At 44.8% G+C, this 22,354-nt stretch overlaps 1 protein-coding gene across 2 annotated transcripts in view; it reads right to left on the bottom strand.

Moving 5' to 3' along the window:
• Window positions 1–19,391, bottom strand: part of LOC118775773 (protein phosphatase Slingshot homolog 2-like) — a 36,224-nt gene extending 16,833 nt beyond the window's left edge. The window contains exons 1-2 of one of the 2 annotated variants that reach the window (XM_036525870.1): window positions 19,261–19,391; window positions 10,821–10,864 (exon numbers count right to left, since the gene is read on the bottom strand). In XM_036525870.1, coding sequence (XP_036381763.1) covers window positions 10,821–10,864; window positions 19,261–19,323 — 107 coding nt within the window. In that variant the 5' untranslated portion in view covers window positions 19,324–19,391. Of the gene's footprint in view, window positions 1–1,302; window positions 2,311–10,820; window positions 10,865–19,260 lie in introns of those variants that run through there. The other variant, XM_036525869.1, reaches the window with a different exon arrangement.
• Window positions 19,392–22,354: the final 2,963 nt, after the last annotated feature.

Here is a 22,354-nt window from a genome sequence, read left to right on the forward strand (position 1 = left end):
GCTACAGTATGTGAAAATGTCAGTTATGAAGGCAGCACTGGATAAAGGCATCCGAGATGCAACTACAAAATAATCAGGCGTAATCGAGGACTCATTAGCATAGCATGTGTCTGTGGCTACTTACGGTAAGCGCCTGACCACTAAAATAAACACAAAGCTGATGTCTAGTCTAGACCCATGAGAAGTGCTGACCAAGCTGCTGCTGCTGCTGCTGCTTCGCAAGTTCTCTGAGGACATGAGAAGAGATAAAAACGAAAACACACATGCAGGCTCAGAATCTGAGATCTGGCACTTCAAGCACTCCGATTTTGGTTGTTTTACACCCTTACGAAGTATCACAGAAAATGTCAAATCCTCTCAAAAGGTTTTATCAAGTCAGAGCAATAATGCAAAAAAAAAAAAAATCACATCTGTAATTAAATCAATGGACTTTAAGTTCAGTCCAGTGTCCACTTCCAGATGTTGAGAAAGCTGTGACAGAATATTTCATTTTATGTTTTCACTGACTCCTGTCCTGACATATCGTCAAAGAATTAAGACATGTTTGAAACACGTAGATGACTCATCTCTAGTAATCACTATTTCACAAGGGTACGAGGAAGTCCACTTAGGTTTGTTCACATCCTTCCGGTTTCGTCACCCTGCGAGAAACGCCGTTCAAACGCAGTACTGTACACACAGAAATGACTGAAATCAGTTCAAATGTATGATGTGCTGCACTGAGACATCACAACTGTGAATCAATGAACAAGAGGCTCGCATTAATATGAATGTATAACCTGCTCTTCCACTATTATTAGCAAGCCAATGTGATCTAGACTAACTTTGGCATTACGGCGTTCAACTGCCAATCAGCGTGGCTAGTCGACGATTTATTAGACAGCTAAACAAGGAAATGGCCAGCTACTGTAAGTGGTTTGCCTTATTTGCGAGACGGGTGAGCAAGCTAGAACAGCCATTATACGGAAAGGTAGCCAGGGCATGTCAAACTAATCTTTTATGAATCAGGATCTGGAAGCTAGGAGCTTACGGACAGCTGTAAATAAACAGATGAGATCGCAAACTACACATGTAACCATAAATGGCTAGCTACAAAGTTATCTAACCTCAGTAATTTGAGAAGAAACTTTAGAATACACTTCATAAAGGAAACGAGATACAAATTTACTATATAGACAACCAGACAGAAAGCTGTCGCTGATAAAATTGATTGCAGGTGCGCTGTTAAGCCACACCAGCTGCAATCCCCACTAGAAATTAATACGACGGATCGACGATTGTACTAATAAAGGACAAACTTACAGTTGGTTGATCTCGTTTTGAGAAACAATGGCATCCTTTGAAAAGTGTGGCACCATCTTTGCCCCGCAGCAAGCACAAAAGTGGCCCGCCGCGGAGCGCCCGGTGGTGGTCATGCTGCCGAGAGTCATTGGAGCGCCGAGCAGGGGGAAGCGGGACCGGTTTTCCGTGTGTTAATTCACTCCACGCCGCCGAACACCATGCTGCTCCGCGGCGAAGCTTCAGTGCATCGCGCCGAAAACGCGATGCCAAGAAATAATTTTTTCACGCTAGACGAAAACTATATTTTTGCTCTATTTTTCTTCAATGGGCATTACACGCACTACTGACTGCCCAGCTCAGAAAGCTCACTTCAGCTGCCTCACAGTGGTCGATTCTCCGGTCGATAGCGTCCGTTTAAAAAAACCAAAAGTTTTCGCGAAGTGACAAACACCTTGGCCGTATCTTTCGTAGCTAACTAGTAAATAAATAATATAATTACACCTATTTTCCCAAGTAGAGTCCAGTGTACATTTCCTCAGAGCATACAGAGAAATATTTCCAGAACGAAAAAAAGAACTAAACGCTGTATTTCACAGTAGTTTAGCTGAGATATTCAACACGACGGCAAACCTTTTCTCAACTAGTCGTGATATCTATTGTACAGCTAACGTTAACATTGCCGTATTCGGTTAACTTCGGTTTTGCCGGTGAGACGACTGCTCCTGCTAGCCTCGTCCCTGTCTTCTAAACCGTAACCAGAATTTCCACTGCCGAAAAGTAGACTGGGGGAAGGAGGAGGAGCCGCGCTTAGCATGTGCTGCGCTAGCGTGAAAGCAGGAGTACACCCAGAAAGCGATATACGACACTACCGGCGCCTTAAGCAACGACAAGGTACCGCCGCAACATGGAGGGAATTGAGAAATCACAAGATACAGCGAAGCATGGGGATTGTCGCCTCGTACGCGGAATCCTTACGAAACACATCGCGCATGTATCCGCCGCATTCACACCCGAGACATCGGATATGAACGGCCCAGACGGACTTACACAAAACCCATGAGACACGGGGCCTTTATCAAAGTTGCTGTTTACATTTTGTCCCGTTTAAGAACGAACACCTGCTGACTCCAGTCTTACGTCTGTTTTCGATTTAAAACACGTCACGTTGTTTCCGCTGTTTTGTAATACAGCAGTAGGCCTAATCCAGGTTGACTACGTGTTTGCAGGCACAGGTGCAACACAAATTAGTTGGGTGTAAAAGAAAAAGTTACAACTGATGGCTAGGGGCAGGGACACCACTACATTGCAGTGTTCTGATAACACATATACAGGTTAACTTCTGGTCCACACATATAAAAGTGATAAAAAGGTGATATTAGGCCGATTACAGTTTGACTGGGTTATTAATGTAAGAACTGGTTATGTAAATGTGAGCATAAATGCTTGTTCTCTTAACATGAATTTCACAGCCAACCCTGTCCCCCTTTCATGGCCTAACCTGAGGGTCCCAAAGCATATTTGGAAACCCTGCACTAATTGACTCTTACAGGTCTGTACAGGTCTACAAATGAATACAAAAAAAATCCCCTTTGAAAATGAGCGCTGAAATGGTCTTATATAACTGACCACACCACTCCCAGTGTAATAGAGCAGCATGGCTATTTACTCCATCTCACCTTGGTAACACAACACTAATCACACACAGGCTCAATCGCCCAATGCAAAACCCCCATCCCAACCCACACTGTTTCTGTGTGTGATAAACATGCCCTGCTTTCTCTCCTACACTACCACAGCACAACCACAGGTTCGCTCTGCAGGCGTCAGAAAGCATTAGGCACGGACAGAGTGCGCTGTGATGAGTCTGAACAACACCAGTGTTGGTTCTGGGGATTGCCTGGATTCAGATGGATTTACTACTTAATGCTCCCGGGATCCTTCATGACATTTGCACTTTCTTGTATTAGTCACAACAACTGATGATGACTGGTGAAGACTCACTAATTTAAACAATGTCTGCCTCTAGTTATGACAAATTACAATCACTCAGCCTACAGTTGTGGCAGCACAGTCAAACTAAAGGTTTTCATAATGGTTTTGAACTCATTGTGTTCATGCTCTTCCTGTTCAGACAGATATATCTGTCCATTAAACAAAAGAGTAACAACTCACTCCTTCCTGTTTGGCAAAACTGTACTCTGCATCACCATAAAGAAAAATAAGATCAGAATTATATTTTGCCTGCAAAAACTTTATTTAAACAATAGAGGGATGTCAATGACACAACAGCATTCCTCTCTGTCAGAATTCCTTCACTTCCAGCAAATCATATTCAGCAATAAATAACCTAAACTTTTGGCCACCTTTATAACAAAGCATGCTTAATTGGGGGGGGGGGGGGGGGGGGTTGTCTTTCTTGTGTCCTTGATGGTAGAAAACACAGGAAAAGGCCCTTGCACATCAACCCAATGTCTTCCAAGACAAGTCTGTCAGCTGGACCAAAAGGTGTGAATAAAATTACAAAAGCACGCTGATCACACATATGCACAAACACACACACACTCACACTTCACAGATGACACTATTGATCAGCAGGGATACAGTGAAAGCGCTCATTAGTATCTAAAGGTAATCAATAGCACCTGACAGCAGGGAGTAAATGGGGAAAGAAAAATCACTGTTTATTCAATCTAATAACCTGCTGACCACCTCTGCTCCCCTAGGGCCTGTCTAAACTAAATGTTGACAGCCACTACAGGGCTCTAAGTAGGCACCGGAGCCCTCTCCCTGCTGTGAAAACGAGTTGCAATATATCATCATTATATTATTAAATTAGTGCTTATTAGTTTGACCGATGCCTTTATACATTGCACCTTTCAGAGTCTGCATTGTAATATTCTCCAATCATACACCTGGATATGTTCTACTGAGACACTTTCTGAAGCAATTCAGATAGGCAACCTTGCTCATGGGTGGAACAGCATGGCACCACGCAGAGTTCAAACCCACAACCTTCTGGTTACTACTCTCAAGTAATCAATCCCACTTCAATGTGAAAACAAGAAAGTGTGGCTAAAAAGGGATTGAAACTTGTCCTGCTTAAAGCCCAACATCTCAGTGCGAGTATCACTCAAAACTCTGCTGACATTCTGAGGGACTTCCTGTCTCCATGTTGACTTGCACAGACCAGCCTCCTCCCCCACGCTAGAGGAGCGGACAGACCCTCTCACTGGCCTCTGGGCTCGGGAAGTAGCAGATTCATGCAGGCCATGACAAATTCACTGCGGACTGAAAGTATAACGAAAGAACAGAAACACATTTCTAACAGCTCACTCAGACTCTGACTTGTTTAAACAGACAGCAAGTTACACGGGGAAAAATAAAAATGAAATTACTAGAAACTAGTTTGATAACCTATACCTGTGACTATAAATTAGATATCTGTAGTTTACTTTTTTTTGCTTGTCTGGCTACCATGTACCATTAAAGCCTTTGTATTACAGAACACTAGACCACTACATCACTACACCAATGGTCATTTTTCAGATATTCATTAGTTTTCTCCATGTTCAGTAACCACTACAGTTGGATGTACCTCTTCATGATAACTAGACCCAAAAGGGCAATAAATCATGCCAATTGTTATATTTCTTAAACAGTAGTACACAGTAACTGCTTACTTATTAATATCATCATTAACATCTTACAATTGTAATAACACATCTGTAATGCTGTATATTTTTAAGAAAGCACAGAACAGTTATTTGCATGAATCTTCTGCCCACCTTTAGCAAGTGATCTTGTTTGTGTTACTGAGGGGACACTGAGGGTTATTGTATTTTGTTTTGTATTTATACTACACTGTGCAGCAATGTGTCATTCCATAAAAATGTTTAACACACATTAAGATCTTCATTAAGGAGGTAATACAGTATTTATGATCTTCATTAAATAAGTAAGATTCAGAGATTCTTGCTGAAATGCTGGGTATTTTTCTGTAAATGTCCTGTTAGTTATCAGAACAGAGAGAAAGAGGAGCCACAGGAAATCTGCATGACAATATATTGAAAGTAGAGCTCAGAGAAGGATAGCTTACAGGTTAGCTATCCAGCTAACCAATATGACAAATAAGCACCCCAAACCAGTATCTACGTGCAAGTTTCTCAGTCAGCTGGCCTAGTCTCACTGTTAACACATATTACAGGGCACACACAGAATTCCTAGCTGTTGGCCATTTTGCAAATGAACGGTTTCAAATATCCAGAGTCTCACACCCGACATCATTCACAATTTGCATGTTTGTCCGTGCCCATGTCACTGCATACCACCGAAACTGGAGGGGCACAAATATTTTGTTTCCACCACTTATGAGCATGCAGGACACGTGTCCCAGTGTTTGTGAACTCTCGAGTAACGAAAGGTCACTACTGTGAAATGTGTCACATGTAATCAACGGCACATTTCTCTGAAGTATCATCAACCAACAAACAGAAGGTTTCCATTCTAAGCCCAGTAACTGATGTTTTGGAAAACAGCGAGAAGTATTCCAAAAAAAAAAATGTCTGAGGACATATGAGTGTTAAGTTAAATTCCTTTACGTTAATTTCAATTCTGTCTTTCTGTTAGTCACAGACTGTTTTTAGAGAGCTTGGGTTTTAATGTCCTGTATTATTTTAGCCATCTCTACCAACATCAACCAAAAAAACTGTAAACGACATAAGTCCCTCTGGATAAGAGTGTCTACTAAATGCCAAAAATGCCAACATGCTACCAACTGTACAGTTGAGCAGAATGTTGGTTTACAACTTTTTTGGCAAAGACACCTAATACAATAACAAGATTTTAAAGTCATCAGAATACTGCTTCTCTCATTCACCTTTGGCCATAATGGCATAATTTGTAGCTAGCAATAACTTGGTGTTTCCAATGTCGCCTTGGTAACTACCTCGAAAAAGAGATGCCAGACATTCAACCATTAAAAAATGTTCGTACCTCTAGGCCAAGCTCTACCGCCTGACCCAGAACTCAGCGAAACAGTAAATGTCAGTGTTTGTATCCGTGAATGCTGGCACGCTGGGCCACTGGTTTAGCTTTGCCAGCAGCAAGTTTTCAAATCTAGTAGCCTGGCGCAGAATGATCATTATTGCCTGTAATAGTCTATAAGCTACTGAAGAACCACCTCTTACCCTGGTAGGGCAGAGTGCTTGCCTGCTCAGTGTGTCAGTAGTGCGGCAAACCTTCACTTAACCTGTTCCCTCTTCAGTTTCAGCTGGCCACAGTCCTCCCTGCCACCACAACATCAATAACACTATCGCAGGGGCAAACAGCAACACAGGATTAATCAAATTTTTGTGGTCCTAGGGGCCAGGCTTTACTTCAAAATACAATTTATTTGTGTACTATTTTACATACATTTACATAAGTTACAGAATTATATCTGTTTATTTGTACAATTAGAAATCTTTTTACTCTGGAGAATAATAATACTATGTTTACTTGTCCTAGTGTACTTTTATTTGCATACACATGCTCAGATATTTTTGCATATGTACAAGCTGTTGTTGTTGCTAAAGTTTTGATAATGCTATATTTTAGTTCCTGTTTTGCAATGCCTGTCCTGTGCCAAGATTTTTCAAGGAAAGGGTAAACACTTCTGCCGTACTTCTCAGCACTCCCTGGGTGACCCCCACCGTCTCGTACCAAAAGCCAGCTGTTTCCCATACTCCTCCACGCTGGGGAGAACAGGACAGAGAGGGGGGATGAAGAAGTTGTGCCCGCTGCTTCAGATCCAACCTTGTGACCAGTGTAACCAACCCTTTATGGAGCAACGACGGACACAAACACACAAGGACCGACAGGCACAGAGCCAGGCACACAAATTCTTGGACATTTATCCAACTGGGTAGGGGGCGGGGGGGGGGGGGGGGGTTGAGGGGTCAAATAAAAGTTTTATGAACAGTGAGAATAGCATGTGCGTTTCGGTGTTTTAGTTTATCGGTGCTGCGTGTGCACATTCTTCACAGAGGAAACAGTACCAGTCAAAAGTTTGGACACACCTGATCAGGGTGGGAAACAGGCACTCAAAGACGTTTTGATCTAAAGATTAATGCTTAAAAAAATTTGTTTCTTAGACAAATATAATGTTAAAAATGATTCTTCAAAATAGCCAAAATGTTAATAAAAAAATGAAAAAAAAAAAAACATTTTTGGCTATTTTGAAGAATCTAACATATAACACAGTTTTGATTTGTTTATAACATTTTTTTGGTCACTGCATCCATTTGTGCTATTTCATAGCTTTGACGTCTTTACTATTATTCTAAAATGTGGAAAACAGTAAAAATAAAGAAAGAAAAATGTGTCTAGACTTTTGACTGGTACAGTATATATCTCCACTAAGTGCGAAATTAAGTGGAGGTGGGAGGAGGGGAGGCCAGATTTAGATGAAGGTAGATTTGGTGGCGGAAATGACATGATGGGCCAGGAGCAAAAAAAGGATGAAAACAAGAACTGAGGAGAATTACACAAGGAAAAAGACTAAAAAGAGGCAATTTTTAAAAAACTGAGACATGCAAGAACAGAGAAATGCTAAATACACCCCAAACCCCCCCTCTTCTCCAGAGCTGCACAGCTCAGTGCTGGTATGACAGAGCTGACAGAGCTGGCGGCTGAGTCAGTTATTACACACACCTGGCTGGGGAGAGCAGTATTGTACACACCTGGCTGGGGAGAGCAGTATTGTACACACCTGGCTGAAGAGAGAGGAGGATGAATACAGGAGCATTATTGAGTCTGCGCTGAGCGTTAATGTTCGGTTTCACTTCAATCCCTCAGGTCCACTTCAGTCCCCCCCAAACACCTGATACTTCCAGTTTTTGATACTTATTTTACATGTAGTATTGTGATGTATTTTGGATTCTGTACTCTAAGGACTGTTGTATCGTAGTATACTTGGCTTCTGTCAGAACACACAAGTTAACTTGCGTTAGGGCTTGAATAGTGTTAAGCTCACACTCACTGGTCTGGGAGTGTTGTCAGCCTGGTCTGACGCTGTTTCTCGTTTAAATTGAATGGATGCACTTATGTTCCATTGTGCTGGAAGTCGCTCCGGATAAGGGCGTCTGCTAAATGTAATGTAATGCAATGTAATGCAAGCAGCTTCCAGTGGAGCTGGTTGTCGCAGGACTCTTCGGCACCACAGCGGTGTTCTGAGCATGCACCTTGGCATCACCAGAATCGCTCTCCCACAGTCGAGATTCCAGACATTTAAACACACGTCAGCGTGCTGTGGAGGGAGCGTGCTGGCACGTACGCACATACACGCGCGTGCAGAGATGCAAATCAGCGGGCGGAACTCGCTCTTCACCTCTCCCGGGAACACACGGGCGAGCCGACACGCACCCTACGCGCAATCCTTCACACGCGCAAAATCTCGCACGTCAGAGGTGAGCGTGACAACAAAAACAGGAATTGCCACTACAGATGTTGCATTCAGAGAGAAAAGACTTCCCTCGCCTCCTTTTCCCTCGTACACAAATCTGACTGACCTTATCAGATCGCGCTTCGACATCGCCATGCAAATAGCCGCTGCTGCACAGGACTGCACGGTTTACGCAGGACGCAGTTTATAACCTCACTGGCTGCCTCTTTGTTTTGCACAGACTGAACGGATTTGCCATCATTCTTTTTTGTTTTTTTAGGTCTTGATTTATTAGGAGCACATGATGTTCAGGCAAGGGCCATGATCACAAAAATTAATACACAACACTACTAATAAATATAGAAACGATAAACCCAGAACAAGCATGGGACCTGGACGAGACTTTTTTTCTTGCCTTGTGAATGATTAAACTTGCTGAATAAATACTTGTAACTGCACCGTAATCTGCTACACTCTCCCCTTCACAAGGGCAAGGACTGAAAGTACTTCACTTTTACTGTGAGCCCGTAAATATGTATATCATGTGCAGAACCTTGTGTATCGTACAAAACACAGAAAAGAATGACCCGTTCGCTTTCTGACACAGTTCTGGAAGAAGACTGCTACACCTCTCCTTCTCTGTATCAACAAGCCTGTTCTGTCCACCCAGTGGACAAATGATGAATTGCATGCTGAGAGGTGTCAAATTTTTTTCTGCACTTTAAGATTGTTGAACTGAGCTTTTGCAATCGAGGCTTTATCAACTTTATCAGTTAAATACACTCAGAGACAAATGCCTTAAGCAGAAACAGAGATTCCTGACAGCTGGTGATGCAATATTCACTTGACTCCTGTCTGCATTTCTTAAAAATAAGTTGACAAGCAGGAAATTCCTTGCTACTGGTTGAGGCAACTTCTGCAGCAGGTTAAACCTGATAAGCAGCACAGTCAGTCAGTCAGTCAGACAGTCAGTGAGGACAGAAGGCAGTGCGGTTAAACTTGTACAATGGGAGCAGGCAGTGTAGTCACAACTGCGCAGTGGGAGCAGACAGTGCAGTTGGAGCTGCGCAGTGGGAGCAGACAGCGCAGTTGGAGCAGACAGCGCAGTCGGAGCTGCTCAGTGGGAGCAGACAGCGCAGTCGGAGCTGCACAGTGGGAGCAGACAGCGCAGTCGGAGCTGCACAGTGGGAGCAGACAGCGCAGTTGGAGCTGCACAGTGGGAGCAGACAGCGCAGTCGGAGCTGCGCAGTGGGAGCAGACAGCGCAGTTGGAGCAGACAGCGCAGTTGGAGCAGACAGAGCAGTTGGAGCTGCGCAGTGGGAGCAGACAGCGCAGTTGGAGCTGCGCAGTGGGAGCAGACAGCGCAGTCGGAGCTGCGCAGTGGGAGCAGACAGCGCAGTTGGAGCAGACAGCGCAGTTGGAGCAGCGCAGTGGGAGCAGACAGCGCAGTCGGAGCTGCTCAGTGGGAGCAGACAGCGCAGTGGGAGCAGACAGCGCAGTTGGAGCTGCTCAGTGGGAGCAGACAGCGCAGTTGCAGCTGCGCAGTGGGAGCAGACAGCGCAGTGGGAGCAGACAGCGCAGTTGGAGCTGCGCAGTGGGAGCAGACAGCGCAGTGGGAGCAGACAGAGCAGTCAGAGCTGCTCAGTGGGAGCAGACAGCGCAGTGGGAGCAGACAGAGCAGTCAGAGCTGCTCAGTGGGAGCAGACAGCGCAGTCGGAGCTGCTCAGTGGGAGCAGACAGCGCAGTGGGAGCAGACAGCGCAGTCGGAGCTGCGCAGTGGGAGCAGACAGCGCAGTCGGAGCTGCGCAGTGGGAGCAGCGCAGTGGGAGCAGACAGCGCAGTCGGAGCTGCGCAGTGGGAGCAGACAGCGCAGTCGGAGCTGCGCAGTTGGAGCAGACAGCGCAGTTGGAGCTGCGCAGTGGGAGCAGACAGCGCAGTCAGAGCTGCACAGTAGGAGCAGACAGCGCAGTTGGAGCTGCGCAGTGGGAGCAGACAGCGCAGTGGGAGCAGACAGCGCAGTTGGAGCAGACAGCGCAGTTGGAGCAGCGCAGTGGGAGCAGACAGCGCAGTTGGAGCAGACAGCGCAGTCGGAGCTGCGCAGCTGCAGTGATGTTCTTACCTCCTGGGCTGAGCGCGTCGCTCCTCCTCACCGCTGTCCGCCTCCTGTGGACAGAACACAAGCAGCAGTCAGAGACCAGCCTCCCTCTTACTCCAGATCATTAAACAAACCGTTCCAATTAAAAACGCTTTCCAGTGACATCTGAACCACACCATACAACTTCAGACCTGGATAACCCCCCAATACTCCTACATTACATTACATTACATTTTTATTATTGTCATTTGTTCTCCAGAGCAACTTACATAGGTTACAATTTATACACGTTATCCATTTATACAGCTCAATATTTACTAAGGCAGTGTGGGCTAAGTACCTTGCCCAACGGTACAGCAGCAGTGCCTCGGTGGGGAATTGAACTGGCAGCCTTTTGGTTACGAGCCCTGCTCCTTACCACTATGCTACACTGCCACCCCATAGACACCAGGATCAGACACCAGGCTCCCTGTTACTCCAGATCATGATACAAAACATTCAAATGATTAAAAACCTTTTCCAATGACATCTGAAATACAGCGCACATCCTCAGACCTGGACAAACCCCCAATACTCCTACAGCATGAGAGCGTTACACTGAAGGGAAACATCCGATGTAGAGGGTGTGGGGAAGGTAGAGGGTGGACGGTGAGTTATTTTGGATACATTATGCCTTATTGTTCATCTTATAGGCCCGTGTTTTATTTGTATTTTTTGACAAAGGCATTTTAAAGAAAGCACAGACACGGCTTGCTAAGGAAGATGCCGCTCGATGCCTCTGTCGTGACAGCTCGCCACGAGACAGCGTGTGTGAGCGCATGGCTAACAGATGTGTCTAAACAAACGTTATGAAAAACAGACTCCACAGCATCACGTGGAATAATTCCAATCCAGTATTTGGGATTTAGTTAAAAAATTAACGATCCATTTTTGTGGGGATTCTCTTCTAGTTTTCAATTGCATTTACTGGTATTTATTTGCTCAATATATACTCTTTTGAGCAACTGAATATACTCAACTGAACAACTTACACAGCTTACTTTCTATCTACGGTATAGAGCTGAATATCTTACTAAAGCAATTTAAGTTAGGTAACTTGGCTTGACAAGGTAGAACAGGAAACCCCATCTGGGATTTGAACCGTCAAAATTATGCATACAAGTTCTGTTCCCCAACCACTACACCACAGCGCTGACCCATTTTAGACTGGAAAAGCATGGACAACACTATGAAGATGGAATCCTAAAACTGGTCTTCATTAATGTTTAAAACCACAGGAGAGGGCTGGGAGATAGAGCTTCTTGACCCACCTACACCACTGTCTTTTGAAAACAGGCGAATGCACCCTCTGTCCGTGATGCCTCACGGGAAAGATTCCAGCCTCCGAACAGAGACGGAAATAAAAGATGAACACTCCCATTCAGCCCGAAAGGGAGAGCGAGAGCAGCAGAAGTTCAGCCACAATGGTGCAGGTGTAATGGGGTAGGTCTGCTGCGGGTTTCAGATGGCTGCCCTTGCCGTTCGCGCGGCACAAGAGACAGCATTATCTCACCGAGCTAAAGACCAGGGTCCCCAGCTAGGGGAATTAACCTCACTCTAATTGCAGCTCCAGGGGATGACATCACCCGTTTGCAAGGGGATGTTTATATGCTCGCTCATGCCTCAAAACTCCGCCGCACAGACGGAGCTCTCTGTTGTACTCTGAAGCAAAAGACAGAGAGGGCTGAGGAAAGAATTCTGCAGTACCCAGCGTGGCCACAGGGGGCGGTGAAGTCATGTTGAGGTTGACCTGACCGTAAAGCTTGACGGAAAAGCCGCGGTGGTGGAATGCTCATACCCTCCCAACACCTGGCCGTGCATCTGTTAGACACATCTTTCAGACATTATTCACTTTTCTTTATCTTACATCAGCAGCCCCAGGTGTACAGCTGAGGGGTGGACCCAAGGGCTTATCCCATGGATGGCGTGACTGAGGTGGGATCTAGCTTTAGAAGGCAAACCTTACAGTCAAACCCCGCTAACAGCCTCAGCTTAACTCCTGAACAGGACATCAGCTCCATTTTAAACATGCCCCCCCCACCGTGTGAACTCTGAAATCCTTAAAAGCTGAGGTTGTAGGGTAATACAGATGCCCATTCAGAAAAGCAGACAGCAAGCTCACGTCTCATTATCTGATTCGTTAAGAGTATGTGCCGTCCCTAACTGCCGCGCCCTGCCGCTGTACGTTGCGCTGCCCTGCAGCGGTCATAGCGGAGCGCATTTCGGCACTCCCACAATTCACTTACGGGGTCCGCAGCAACGGACTCAAGCAAACTGCGAGAGACAGAAAGAAGAAATGTCTGACCAATGACGTTAAGCATCTGACCGACTAGGCTAAATGTGGGTTGGGCTAGGAATGCACTCCAAAGCGGTTTCATGTGTCGCGTCTGTCAAGAACAACATGTTTCAGCATCAGGGCAGCAGAATGTGCAGACATGTGCCGAGCTGCCAGATCACTGAATGTGTGCAGGCCTATATTTATAGCAGAGCACAATGTTAGTGAATCCAGCTACCCTGATGGTGTAGATCACATTACATTACATTATAGATCATCCCTTATTTTACTTTACAGAGTCTCACCCAGGAAAGGAGGCATTTATCTCACTGTAGATCTAACAGACACCTGCACAGCAAGGCCCAACACAAACTCTGAATGGACAGTAAAAACGTATTTGCTCTTCAAGGAAATCTTGGCTGCAGAGCTAACAGTAGGAGGGTGATGTTGATTTTTTTGTTCAGGAGAGAAGGCCCTTCACATCGATCTGTTGCTGTAAAATTCAATGTGGAAAAATAAGGACAAAATAAGGACACCTATTGATCACAGAGCTCTGGCAACAGTCAGTAATTGGTTCAGACAAACCTAGAAGCTTTCAGGCATAATGTATTAATCTGACAGAGTGTTATGAAGTTAATTGCCAGACATTTGAATGTATTAGGGTGTGACTTTTGGAGCATTCTGATAGCTGAATAGAAGGTACAAGGCAGTGGGATGAAGCAAGAATTAGACTACAGGCCCGGAGTTAGAGTTTGAATATCAAATGTAAAATTGCTAAGGGATTGTTTGGGGAGGTTCCTCCACTGAACCTGACCAACAAGACTCCATCTATGTAAAAAGGCGGTCACCCAATAGGTGTAAAATGTAAAATGTAAGCAATGCAAGTTGCCCTGGATGAAGTATCTGATTGCAAATAAATAATGCATAAAAATGTAATGTAGGGCAGCTCTCCAATGCCAACAGGGAATAAAACAGGAGAGAACCACATTTTACTTCTGGAGAGCAGGTGCATATTCTGTCCTGTACATAATACAAAGCACAACAGGAGCTCCCCAATTCCACACCCCATCGCCTGACGCTGCCTATCAAACGTTTCTAATGGCAGATCCACAATATTGTGCATTTCCATTTAGACAAATCTGTGCAATCTCCTTCCACAGACAAAAAGAAAGAGTTGATCTGCAAGCTATGCATGCTTGCAAAAGGCAAGTCACCCCTCTCAAATCCAAAATTCAAATTTAGGAATCATGGATTCCTTGGCAACAGTACGGGCCTCCTAGCAAGTGTGGAGCACTGTGGCTACATCATGGCAGCACATAAGAAACCATAGACCAATAAATCCTATTTTGGACAGATTAGGGGGCGGCCGTCCTGTTTCCCTGTACGGGCGGTGGTACAGCATACACGGGGGTTTAATCCCAGTCTGTTCCCATAATCCTCTACTCAGAGCACTTTCTCCCAAGGATCAGATGGCCTGTCCCCCGCTGCGCCACACCTGGACAGAGCCTCTGTCTTTCATACAAACAAACACACACACACACACAAGCACACACACACACACTCTCCATAGAAGTGTCTGGGAGACACACAGTCAACAAAGCAAGCTACAGGGAACAAATATAATGGAACACAAAAAAAAAAATTCAAATACCCTCAGAATTCCGATGACCAAAACACATGTGCACACACCCAAGCACGCAAACACGCAGGCACACACATCATTGTGTCTCTCACAATTGGATGAACCGATTCCCTTGTGATACTAATGTCACTGGTGAAAGAGTCAAATACACAATGAAAGAGCGACGGAGAAAGGATGATTCAGAAATAGCCCTGCCCGTCCTGCACCTGGTTTTAATTTGCAGAAAATGACCTCAATCTGTTTTTTTTAGGGTGTGGCCAGAAGAAATATATACACACTTACCAATGCGCGCTTAGACACATTCTCTGCACATACACACAGACAGATTCTTATTTCTCGGTATACGTAGAAGGCACCTCCCTCTCCCAGACTCAGATATCCTGAATCGCCTCGCTATCATACATGTAGTATGTACAAGCTGGTCTCCATGGTTACCATGTCACTGCGCGGAGGGGAGACGGGAGGGGCAGGCAGCTGTAGGAACCAATGAGAGCGGAGCATTCTGTGTGCTACCAGGCAGATTTCCAATACTTCAGTCCCTTGTCAGAGGTGATGAAGTCACTTGATTTTATTATCTTTAGCTATGGGATTAAGTGCAATAAAGGGAGTTAGCTGATAAAAATTCATCTATTTGGCATTATCCGATTAATCTGATTAACTGACTCAGTTTTCATACTGATGGTGCTGCACAATCTGCCTGATAAAACAACAGAACACGGCCTAATTTCTGTGTATCATATGAGGGTCACAATTGTGATTCCATCCCACTATTTCATAAACTCATCATAACCAGAGCTTTATACTGCAGCTAGTGAGAAGTGCTCTGGGCTTCTTACATAGAACAGTTTTAAGGGATAACCTCACGTTCCACACAGGCTGTTTATTAATCATTACATTATACTTACGATTAATAAACTATAATGCAAAAATATTTTGCAGAGCTAGTTCTTTTAAAAATGAATGTCACATTGTAAGACAAAGGCATGGTTTTCCCTGCATTTCTCCTCACAAGGTACAGGATCAAATTTGTCTTCTGAGAGAAACAATGCTCAAAAGCGCTGGTAATTTGGCTTTAACTATCGTCTTGAATTTGCACGAGAGCTCAGATTTTAATAAAGACCCTCATCTGTATACCAGACCAGGCTCTATAAATCAGCACACAAACACAGCACACAGATTTTTAGGGACATTAACACCAGATGATGTTGCAATGCACATAAATGTGGAAAGCCCAGACCTCAAAGTTTCCATCTCTGGCAGCAACTTTGCAGTGGCAGTAGAAAAAAAAAAAAAACACCAGCGTCCAGGTGTTGATGATTAATCTGGCCACAGTTCGCCAGAAGCACGCTGAGTGCGACCGAGAATGTGTCAAACTAGCCGGCACTTAAAAGCCCGGTTCCGAGACTCTCCTAAAGGCCGTTTCTGTGCTCGCGCCAAATCGGTAGCGCTGGGAAAGGTTAAACTGCGGCTTTTAGCAAGAACAAGAAAAAAAAAAACAACCTTCTGGCATCTCACAAGACGGCTCACATGGGCGCCTCACTGGGATCACATGACAGGCAGCTGGTGCCGTCAGGACCCCGGGGGGACGTAAGCCTATCTCACTCGCATAACCTGATTTTGCCGTTTTGCTCCTGGAACAACAAAGAGGCGGTTTAATTCTGGGCGGTGGGCGTCAGCTTTGTTACACCAGCTAAGAAGCCACATCAGTGCATCAAAATCAGAACCAGGAGTTGGCCACAACATTAAAATGTTGCTTCAAATGACTTCCTCATCAAGCCTAGTTATTGTCTTATTTTACATACACAAACACACACACACACACACATACACATGCACAGACAAGCACAGACAGCATGCCACAACCCAGTCCCACCAGCTTGTCTGCAGCTACAGCTGAGCCATAGCCGATTTGGGAGGAAGTCATAAACCACAGCTTTGAATTTGCTCTCACTTACCGTCTCACACATAATACCGATACTTTCCTGTCCCTTCAGACAAACCAGCCAGCTCTGAAAAATGTCTCGACTTCCCCTTTCGTACACCCTGACCCAGCTCCCATTGGAGCTTTCCCCCTCCAGTGGCACTCATACAAAAGCTGCGAGTATCTTGGCTCGAAACACAGGTAGGATACTTGTCATGTAAACTCAACCATTGACTCTTTACATGACATTTGCCTTGCGGGCACACTTATCTGGAGCATCTTAGATGGTTTTTTATCACGTTATCCATTTATGCAGCTGGATAATTACTATGACAATTTTGTTTGAGTGCCTCACACACGGGTACAACAGCAGTGGCCCACCTGCAAACTGCACCAGGAACCAATGGGCTACAAGCTGCTGTTCTTTACCACTGCACCACAGACCTGATACTGGATTGACAAGAAGTGCTCAATTCAAAATTCCAAATTAATCATTTCACCAAATGGCCATGAAGGTGAGAATGCAGGAATGTAAGTGTGTGGGGATGGCAATGTAGCATAGGGGTAAGGAGCAGGGCTCATAGCCGGAAGGTTGCTGGTTCAATTCCCTGCTGCTGTACCCTTGGGCAAGGTCATTGACCTATAGCTGCCTCAGTAAATAGCCGGCTGTATAAATGGATAAAGAGTAAAAATTGTAACCTATGTAAGTCACTCTGGATAAGAGTGCCTCCTAAATGACAATAATGTAATGTAATGTGTTTGACTATCAATACACTAGAGGCACAGCCATTAAAGCATAGCAGCTAGATGGTGCATTTCACTGCTCCTGGTGCTGTTGCATCAGTTCCTTGACATACTACATTTTACACACTACCCCTCAATGTGGCCACCAACGGTGGGTTAACACTCAGTAAGGTAATGCAACATTGGTATGCACAGAAGTGCGAGGACACTACGACAAATTCACATTATGCTTTACTGACATAACTGGAAAACCATTCTCACAGTGCAGCGTTTCAAATGTGAAATACACGATACATCAGTAACAACAATGGTAATGAATAGGCATGTTGATGTAACTATTAGTGCAAAGGAAAGAGACAAAGTAGAGGAAGAAGAAGACAAACAAAAAAAGCAGAAGAAATTAAGGTGAACTACCCTGCTCCACATACGTGGCTGACTTTGCAGACTAATCTTCCTCTCTTACTAGGGATGAGGGTATGACGGTGGTTCGATAGGACATTAAATTCGGTGTTTGGTTTCCAGCTTTGAGGAGATTAATCGTCCAATGACGAGGGACGCGGTTACCGGTTTTCTCTTGGGCCAGCGCCATAGGCATCCCTCTCTGATAAGGGCTACACTACCTAGGCTACATTACGGCAGCGCCCTGAAGATTTATCTATACGGGTTTATCTCCACCCTTGGCGTGACGGGAAGACAGGACAGTACTGAACACGTCATTTTTATGGAGCCTGCCGGAATGATTTATTCATTCATGTGCATTCATAAGGAGTTTCCCCCGCGGGGATGTAGATTTTTGGGAGTGTGCAAGTCCCTTGGGTCGGAGCTTACTACACACAGACCGACCATACATGCCAAGCATAGCTAGCGAGCTAGGAAATTTCGTTAGGCAAGCTAACGAGATTAGGATCACTGCGTTGGATATTAGAACAAGTGACGACGGAGAGGGAAGGATTATGCCTGAAATGACTTTTTACCTAACGTTACCCAAAATCCCCAATCCTCAGATCTCAGAGTTTGTCTTCGGTTGCAACAATATAGTCCAGCCCGGCTCGCTCCAACCGTGATCACTTCCTGGTTTAGTTGCCTGGGAAGCCTGATAGCTGTCAGTAGCTAGCTGGCTAACAAACCCCATAAAACGACAGAAATAACGACAAAACGCTATTGACGGCCTGCAACCGAGTCAAACGCTTGGGGTCCACATATTTAGGATATTCAAAAGCTGGTATTTAAGGTTTTTAGCTAGCTAGCTAGCATGCAAGGCTACCTAGCTAGTCTATAAAAAAAAATAGGGAGGGAACTAAAGGAAGCCCCAATGAGAAGTTCTATGAAAATTTTGCTACAGATAGGAAATGGCAAGCAAAGTAGCTTGCTAACGGCAGCTAAGGTCTGAAGTGAGAGACTTCATCCCCATCTTGATTTGGCATGACATTATCGGAAGCGGGATGACTAGCCAGCCATCATTACGATAGCCCAGCCAATAGCTAGCCGGCTATCTGGCTCCATAGCTTATGTTAGCTAGTTAGCATACACTATACATGTGAAATTCTGTATTCCCTTGCTAGAGCGATAGCTTGCTGTGCAGTTAGCCGATGGGGAATCGTATGACATCTTTGATAGTACAGTTGCATTCATAATATCCCAGTAAAAAAAACCCACCCATTCTGTACTTAAGATACGTTCCACTTCAAATGTAGAATAACTACCGCATGCGCAGCCTGACAGCGGCAGGACACTATCTGGCAAGACCCTTTCCCGGCGAGACATAAAAACAGCGGAAATCAGCCCAAAAAAACTTCCGAAGGGGCTGAAGAGGACATCGGAGTTACGGGCAGGATTAACTCACCGAAACGCAAGGGCTGGAGGTAGCACTTGGAGTAGGCGACCGCTGCACAGTGACCAAAGCCATTCAGTGACCAGGAAACGGGGACCTAGCAGACAGCAGCAGCGACGAGACGGACATCATTGTTCGGGGGAGAGATCGGCTGCACTGATCGCTCCGCTTTCCGCTGCTCCTCACTCCGGCGTCTGACGCATGCGCCTGCCGGTTGTCAAACCCAAGCTGCGCTTAACTCTATGCGCGCTGGAGACAACGAGAAAAGTGCATTTTTTCCCCAGAGCGCTGAAACATGTTTTGAAATGAAATCAAGACTAAAAAATATCTAACCTGGGCACGTTATGCGATGCAACTGTGTGTAAGATAAGCAGCAAGTATTTATTCCATTTGCCATTTATGCCAAACTAAAAGTTTCTTAATTTGCTTCTGAAACTGGAACTGGAAATTTCTGGAACAATTTGCTGTTGGTTTCTGGACTGTAAGTCTTTTGAACATCATATTTGATCTTACATATGTTATCATATGAAAACGCTCGAACATAAACATTAATTAACAGTCTACTGGCGCCTTCAAAAGTGATGGGAACGTCTTTTGAAGATAGCCTTTTCAAGGCGTGTTCAGCCCTGGTGTTGATTTTTATGTGTTTGTGTGGCCTCTGAGGTATCTGTCAGTAACTTGTGACCTCCATGTCGGGCAATTGTTTCAGAGCGAGAGAAACGAGGCACAGGCGACGGCGCAGCCCCTGTCGGGCGTTTGCTTCCGTCACTGTGCACATGTGTGTAGACTTGTTTTGACAGGAAATGAGTGGCTTTCAAGCTGCTGCTTTCCCAAGCCACCACCACCACCACCACCCCCACCCCGTGCATAACATCTTCCTTTCGCACTTCGGCCTGCCCATATACTCTGAGGAACGGATGGTTAGAATGAAAGCGTAAGCGCTTACTAATTTGCGCGAACATACAGAAAGCACACACATGCATACAGAAGCCACAACAACCTTCAAGTGTCACACAACCCCATCGCGGCTGAGAGTTGACTGAGGTCGTTTAGTAGTTTATACTATTTTATTACTCAGCTCACCATTTTCTTCTTCTTCTGTCTCAGAAACCCTCCATCCCGGTGTCAGTCAAGGATTAGTTTTTGATGATCTTAAAATGAAATAGGCATTGCAAGAGAGGCTTCTAATTTCAACACACACCACACGCACTCGAGACAGAATGATTTGACTTCAGTCTGCAGTCTTATGAAGCAGAACGATTCAGTGAGGCAGAGAGAAGGAAGTGTGTGCCACTGTTGGGTGGAACATTTAAAAATATTATAGGTACTAAAGCTCTCCTAACACTGAAGAGCTTTAAAGAACAGATACCTCCTTCAGTGTACTTATGGGAGTGTGTATTGTCTCAGACATTATATTACATTACATTATCAGCATTTAGCAGACACTCTTATCCAGACTTACATCAATTAAAGGTTTTTACAATGTTATCCATTTATACAGCAGGATATTTACTGAGGTAATTGTGGGTTAAGCACCTTGCCCAAGGGTACAGAAGCAGTTCCCCCATGAGGTATTGAATCAGAAACCTTTTGGTTAGGAGTCCTGTTCCTTAACTACTATGCTACACTGCCACCCAGCCAGTGTAACATACCTTGATCCAGGTACCTCTACATCCCCCAGTCATGATTACACCAACCGCTGCCCTCCACACCGCGGTGGTGCTACGAGTTCATGTTGCAGGGGCAGTAACCGCTATATCCCTCTCCCTCATCTGACTCAGTGTGTTTATGCGGAGTCATCTTCCTGTTTCCCACGGTGACGGCAGCACACGACACACAGAGACCAGCGCTTAGCAACCTGCAATAGTCACATCATACAAACACACACAGGGGAGTCTAAAGGAGCATTACCTATAGAGCACGATGTATGGAGATGCAGGACATATGAAAAATGTAAAATCATTTGAGTGCAGAACACAAAAGTCAGGGAGCATAGGTGGTGTGAGCATGTACGTGTTAACTCCAAAACACACTTAGACCTTCTCACTTTGCGCCCTGACACAAATCCAGCCATAGAGTACCTGTGGTTCAAATAATAACAGTGAAAATACTATAAACACTGTATTTTCCATGTGTTATTTAAATATAGCCTGAAATATCAAAATATAAAAGAAAGATATATAAAACTCCATAAATAAGAGTGATTTTCCCATAAATACACTAGTAATAATCATTACTTTTATGTAACATTAATATTTGTACTATGAAAATATTGTAAGAAAGCACATCTCTTCCTTTAATTACGAATGCTTAAAAAGCATTGCCCTCACCCCTCCTTGAATTTTTATTATGATAGTCCAGGCTTGGAGCTCACAGGGACAAACTGGAGTGTGTAACTGAAAAGTGAATCTTCTGAAAAGTGATATTTGTTCATACATGTTAAATAAGTGAGCAAGATACAATAACTAAAAACTTTACAAATTCTACAAAAATGTTTGTCTCATACACCACACACACACACACACACACACACACACACACACACACACACACACACACACACACACATACATACACATACTTCCTAAATCATTAGTGATTCTTCAGCCATCCACATAACTTACATTCCATTGCATGCAAGATAAGTGTGCAGATGTGTCAGAATGTGACGATGTGACAGAATGACAGTGCAGTTTCCAGCGTGTGCCGAGAAGGTGCCCCGTAGCCTGCTCTTTGCTGACTAAGAGTGATGTCATGTCACCGGGCACTACGCGCACCTGTATCTGTGCTGGGGAGGGGTGTGGGTAGAGTCATGTGTGTCAGTGTGGAGCTACATCTGTGTCCATCTCAGAGAAAGGCTGTTTTCCATGCTACCCACCTGACCACCTGGCAGCCCCCAAAAACCTGCTGATTTAGCAAACCCCACCGTGCACCACTGAAGGAACAGCAGTTAATGAAAGCGAAGAAAATCGAGGAATTTAACATGATAAGGTGACAGACACCCTGTGATGGCAGGGCACAAACAATGTGCACGCATGTGCCTTTGTGTGTGTGTGTGTGTGCGTGAGTGAGTGCGCACGCGTGTGTATCTATTTAGCCATCAATC

The sequence above is a fragment of the Megalops cyprinoides genome, chromosome 3 (genome assembly GCF_013368585.1).
Source record: "Megalops cyprinoides isolate fMegCyp1 chromosome 3, fMegCyp1.pri, whole genome shotgun sequence".
NCBI lineage: Eukaryota > Metazoa > Chordata > Actinopteri > Elopiformes > Megalopidae > Megalops > Megalops cyprinoides.